We start from the raw sequence: 6,146 nt of genomic DNA on the forward strand, positions 1-6,146 counted from the left end.
AAATTGGATGAATCCGGAATTAGGCGGGAAGATGTGGCGACTGCTTGGTGATCAGTCAATGGCCATAATCAATGACATTTAACGTTGCCTTGGTTGGGTGATAACAAGGACGAGATCAGAACATAATAGGTTGAATATAATAAAATGACTAGGGGTTCAAAGTATATTTTGTGTGATTTTCGTCAAATTAGTTTGTTTTTAGGTTATGATTTTCAGCCAAAGTAAGCCAGCCAGTGTATTCCTCCAAAATAATGGAAAGTTCGATGAGCATATCCAGCTGGAAGATTTTCAAACGTGCGGTTATTTTCCAAACAGATATATATAGGACATTTTATTAGTCCAGGGCTAAGTATTACGATGCTAATTCTGAACAAATCATATCTTAAGCATACTTCGCTCATTTACATAGGTTCTACCATAGACCTCTGGAATTACTGTTTGGAGTGGTCTATTGTTCCACTTAACTCAACAATTTTGCCAAAGGTCAAACAAGTTCAAAGGTGTTTCACTAGGAACATTAAAGGAATGAGAGCGCTCTCCTATTGGGAGAGATTATCAAAGAGAAGGTACGAAAGGTATCTGATACTGTACTACGTTTTCAGAGCTATTCATGAGCCATGTCCGAACCCAGGATTTAAGGTCAATTCTAGTGACTGTAGAGACTTAAGGAGCGTTTTGAGAACACCTTCAGGCCGTCGTGAATCCAGGCTAGTTCGAACCATGAAGTCCACTTCTCACTCTTCCTTCTCGGGCTCCTTCATTGTTCAATTTGCTTCTCTCTAATATTCGTAAGGAGTACGTACGTAAGTGATGATCCAGTAGCAGGATTTACGTTAGATTTAGTTTCCGATCAAAATTCCTGAACCATGTTATATTCAAAGGCTACGTAGATCCCCAAACTCTAATTCGTTACTGGGTAGATACTATATGAATGTAAAGTAAAGACAATCATGGTTTTATGAAAGCCTGCAAAAAAGTGAAATATTTACCAATTGAGTCAGTGTGAGTTCAGCACAAAAAAGAATACTGTAGTTCACAATTTCAGAATTAAAATTGCGTGGTAGGTACAACTGACCAAATAACAAAACCACTTTACGTACATGATATTTTTTGAGAATGTACATACTCGCAGATTGTAATTTGACAGCAATTCATCAGGTTATTCTCATAGCAAATGGTTCATTTCAACTAGGACATTCTGGAAAGGGACAAGTAAGAAACTAAAGAGGTTACCATCGAGGTTAAATATTATGGCGCCAAAATCAAGCTTGTCAAAAACCTAATAAATGGCTTGTATTGCTTGTCAGGCAAAACAAGTACCAATCTTTGACCGAGATTTTATAGCAGACATCTACGGTTCGAAGCTTTATCAATTTCGTTTTCGAACTTCGCTTACCAAAAACCAATTGACTTCTTGAAGCGGGCTTGTCCAGGATAGGGATTGGCTTGGATTGTCTCGAATCTGAAAATGGGCTCTGGGTTTCATCTATTTAGTCGAAAATCTCGGATGCGATTCGGTGGAGCTTGAAAACCCAGTTGTGGTAGTGTCATCCGTAAAAGGTTCCATTTGTACGTCGCATTGTTTTACCTTCCTTAAAGATAACACAAAGCTCCATATTATTGAAGAATTGGAACTAGTCACCGACAGTGAGTGCTTGTTCACATGCAGGGTACGGTATGGGCTCTTTGGATCAAGGCTTGGCCGACCAATAGAATTCGGCAGAGAGCCGAGCTTTAGCGTGGTTGCCAAGAAGTATCTAGTGATGATGAAGTCTACAGTCAAGCGTTGGCTGTATTTCAACTAGCAAGGAAGAAATTATGTCTTCCAGCAGCTCTCGGACCCTTTTCATAAAGCCAGAGTGAAACATACATTTTGAATAAGTTTTTCGTCTTAAAGTGCTGGGCATTCCTTTCCCAGTAGCGGTAAGGAAGTCCGCACAAAAACGGGCATGGTTTGAAAAAATTAAGCATGTGTAGAGAAACATGTTAGACGTATATACATTTTTTCCAAAATTCCGCCCTCTGTTTTCATGTAGGCCTCGACTCGGGACTCTAAGGACTTGCAAGGGGACTCGAGCTTGTCCGTGGACAATTCAGCTTACTACTTTTGGATATCGGATTTGAACAGCTGAAGATTGCAGTGGGCTTCAGGGCAGACCTTCTTCTCAACACTTACTTTCTTGCATAACATTAAAAGAGTTTAAAATGTTGTGTAACCTTACTCAAACCTTTCCAAAAAATACAAATTTTTGACACTTGCAAATTTCACACACATCAATGAAGCCGGTTTTAATTTTGTACAATAGAGTCTTCAAGAAAAGCCCAGATCTATAAGATTGGGTGTTGTATATATGGTCTTCAAAATTCAAGTGAATGCGTAACTAGGGCACTTATTAGGATTGTAAACATATCTTCAAAAATCGTATTTCTAGCCGATGAAAGAAAAAATAATAATCTTTTACTTTTGTAACATTGAATATTGTGATTAATTCTAAGATTACCTAAATTATCTAAGAACGTGGAACAGGCTTGCCCAAAAATACGTCAATGTCGAAGTGAGAAGGATTTTAGAAATTTTCTCAATGGCCTCAACATGTTGCCCAACCTTATCCATGAATACGTAGGCGAGGTAATCCTGACACCTTGCGGGGAAGTATGGCCCTAAAATCAGCTGTTTGTTATGATTTGGTTTTGGGTGGGTAGAAGATCAACATATCTTCGAGAAAGAAGCTGGCAAGATCGTTTAAATAAGTCTGTGGATGAATATCATTGAACACCATGGGCCACTTTTGTGTCGTTGTAGGATGCTCTTCTAAGGCCGGACGAAGAAATGGGGGCGAAAAGCTAGGATTCTTTCGCTTTCCCAAAAAGAATCTGCATCAAAGAGAGCAATGGATTGCATCAGTAAAGAGAATTAATCCGGACCGATCCAAATGGGCCCCGGGCAATCATTCGAGGATTTGTTCTCGACATTTCTTACAAGGAATGCCTTCACGTGACATCTCCAATCCTGATTACAAGCCCACTATTTTTCCCACTAACCATTTCAAAGCCTCAACCAACGGCGACAAATCACGCTACGATCGAGTTGTGGCCAGGCAAAATCGAATAGATAAGGAGATCAATTTGAGAAAAGTTCAGGACAAACGCGCTCAAAGATACATTTATGAGATCAATGTGTTGGCTGCGAACATGACGAAGCTTAAAGTGGAAGAGAACAGTCTGCTAGAAAAGAAGCGTCTGTTGGGGTGGCGGAAAGAAAGGCTGAAGGGAGCAATGGCTCTAGAGTACGCGGAGAAAAGACGCAAATTATCGATGGAAAAGATGATCACGAGGGGTCAGACCAAAGACAATGGGTGCCAGACTGATTCTGGACTGCATGATTTTATCATTGGAAGCGGTCTCACCTTTTCATGTACGATGGAAGGCAATGAGGCCAAATGCGAAGTGCTTTCACCTGGCTATTTTGACCAAGGACTGCCGGTTCGTATTACACTCTCAAGCTTTGGAATTTACTCTGTTTACTCATTGATGAATCTATTCATTAAATTCAATCTTAATTTTAGGCTTTATTTGAGGTTGCCACGGATGAAATGTATGTGAAGTCAAAGCCTGAACTGGACGACCATTTCGATAGCAACTTCTCAGCTGATAATCTTCAGGGGGACAAGAGCTTCAAAGCAGTTTGTGGAGTCTCGGAGAAAATTTTTAAAACTGTCTTACTCTGCGTCCAAGAACAGATTGTACCAAGTCGCAAGTTATCCGTCAAAAAGAAGCTAACTTTGTTTTTCGTGAAACTGAAGCATAACATGTCGTATTTCTTTTTGGGGAAAATTTTCGCCATCAGCGACCGATATGCCTCAGAGATTTTTTCTCAAGTTCTGAAGGTTGTGTTCCATCTTAGTGATAAGTTCGTTTATTGGATCCCACAAGCAATAATCAAGAAAAATATGCCTAATTCATTCAAATTAGGATTTCCAAAGTGCTCCGGGATCATTGACGCCAGTGAGGTGAAGATCGAGGCCCCATCAGACATTCGTGGAAGTGTTCTGTCTTACTCAAATTACAAGGCAGCCTACACATTGAAATTCTTAATCTGTATCGCGCCATCTGGATTTATCACGTTCATTTCCAAATGCTACGGAGGACGTGTGACTGATTGTCATCTTACTGCTGATAGTGGGTTCCTGGAGCTTCTCCGACCTGGGGATCTTATTTTGGCTGATAAAGGTAAGTTTTATTGCTCACTCACGTCTAGTAAGAATGATGTTACGGAATTGAAATGTTCCCTTAGGTTTTCCCCAAGTTATTGAAGAGGCAGAGAGACGTGGTGCCTTTTGCATTATGCCACCATTTTGTAGGGGTGATTTTCAACTGTCGGAAAAGCAAAATCGAGATGGTTATCAATGCTCTGCTCTTAGAATTCACGTAGAGAGGGAGATTCAGCGTTTGAAAATGTTTCGAATTTTGCAGTTTTGCGAGCAAACATTGTTACCGGATATTGACAAAATTCTTGTATCGATTTGTTTTCTTTGCAATCTAATGAATGATCTTATCAATGAATAAATACATGTTTTCTTCGTTTTTATTTGTCGTTAAAGATTGTTGTGATGGAGGACAATTTCTAACACGGAAAATATCACAAGTTAGCCTTAAAGGCCAAAGCTGGCAGAATTTCTTTAAAGTATATTTTTTCCAATTTAGGGATGGTCCTCTACAGCCACAAATCATCTCGTTCAATGGTAAAGAGCTTAGAATCTACTTCACTAAATACAAAGAAATAGCATTTTGTAAGATTTAGAACATAAAGTGAGGTTTGAACTTGGGTAAAATACGGATGTTGTTGCTTAAGTGAATTATTTTGAATGTAATCAACAACAATGTCCCCTTTTTCACAAGAAATGGGGCACTTAATCTCGAGAAGGGCAATACTTCCGTCATTTTCTTGCATAAGCCCGTCTGGTGAACACGCCAGCCAAGGCTCATTAGATTTAATACATAACCCAACATTTGTCACTCGCAATCCAGTCTGATGCTCAAAGACTTCCCTTGCTTTTTCTTCATGATCACGTCCATATTGAAGGGCTCTCAGGCTGCTAGGAGGTTTGGCTGTAAAGTACTTGACCCTGGTTTCTTCCTTTTTACCGTTCGCAACCTTGTGAGCTACTGACGCCGTCAATCTTGACGCTCTTTCGATGTGCCACGCAGGGCTTTTTCTTTGCAAAATCGTGACACGACAGATTGTAATGGCGTCATCTTTGGAGACCTTCACCTTGGAATGATAAAAGTCCAGCGCCTGTGGAGTAAGACTCCTTTCCAAAGAGCGGACGGTCACAATTGAATTTGACTGAGTTGCGAAAAGGCCTGGGTTCCTTCCAATAGGATTAGCAAACAAGCCACTGACCCAAGAGGGCATCTCTTCTTCCCTCGCATGGGCATCATCTATCTTTAACCAATCCTCGCCCTTCGGTTCTGGGTGACAAATTAGCACTTGGAATAACAGGGATTGTTCCAGGCCTGTTGTCTTCATGATTTCAATCATGCGATCCTTCTCATTTGCATTGGGCGCAAGGTGTTTACGTTTCGTCATTGGATCCGGATTACCAATAATTGAATCAATCGTCTCGCCTTTTGGATACAAAGCTTGACCCTTGTTTGAGGGTTTGTTCCATTCACAGGCTCGGTCTGTGGGCGCCTCATTGCGCTCTGAGTTAACAAATAAGACAACAGCTCCTGTGTGCTTACACTGGCCTGTTGAGCCCGACCTACAATTGCAATGACTATCGATTACTCTCCGTGCCTCATCTAGTGTTAATTCAACCAGATAAGACGTTTTCGAGACGCTCATTTCTCGAATGCAGTAACCTCGAATGACAGTTGGCTCTCCGTCCTCTCGTCTCTCGCTCACTCCATGAACGTGTTTGGCGTAAAGAAGTCGCCATGCCTTCGCTTCAAGAGAGTTTCTTGAGAACCCGAATTTGATGGCCGAGAATCCCCCTTTCAATGTGAGAGAGGTCATGTTGGCAATAACACTGAGTTCTTGTAAATACGGAAAGAATTTTTCACTTTTGGGGGCTTCGCCCACCGATCTTCTACCCACCCAAAACCAAATCATAACAAACAGCTGATTTTAGGGCCATTCTTCC

General features: G+C 40.9%; 2 protein-coding genes across 3 annotated transcripts; one reads left to right on the forward strand and one right to left on the reverse strand.

Moving 5' to 3' along the window:
- The first annotated feature begins 2,677 nt into the window (after positions 1-2,677).
- Positions 2,678-4,588, forward strand: LOC131886481 (uncharacterized). 2 transcript variants are annotated; one of them, XM_059234842.1, is made up of 3 exons: positions 2,678-3,483; positions 3,567-3,887; positions 3,973-4,160. In XM_059234842.1, the coding sequence occupies exons 1-3, from the start codon at positions 2,779-2,781 to the stop codon at positions 4,012-4,014; spliced, it is 1,068 nt and encodes a 355-aa protein (XP_059090825.1). In that variant the 5' UTR covers positions 2,678-2,778; the 3' UTR covers positions 4,015-4,160. The 2 variants fall into 2 exon arrangements, with proteins under 2 accessions (XP_059090825.1, XP_059090824.1); XM_059234841.1 differs by adding an exon at positions 4,295-4,588 and having other exon boundaries at positions 2,679-3,483; positions 3,567-4,230.
- Positions 4,524-6,101, reverse strand: LOC131886483 (uncharacterized). Its single transcript, XM_059234843.1, has one exon. It carries the CDS (start codon positions 6,017-6,019, stop codon positions 4,715-4,717), a length of 1,305 nt encoding a protein of 434 aa, XP_059090826.1. The 5' UTR covers positions 6,020-6,101; the 3' UTR covers positions 4,524-4,714.
- Positions 6,102-6,146: the final 45 nt, after the last annotated feature.

This window comes from Tigriopus californicus, chromosome 9, assembly GCF_007210705.1.
Source record: "Tigriopus californicus strain San Diego chromosome 9, Tcal_SD_v2.1, whole genome shotgun sequence".
Taxonomy (NCBI): domain Eukaryota; kingdom Metazoa; phylum Arthropoda; class Copepoda; order Harpacticoida; family Harpacticidae; genus Tigriopus; species Tigriopus californicus.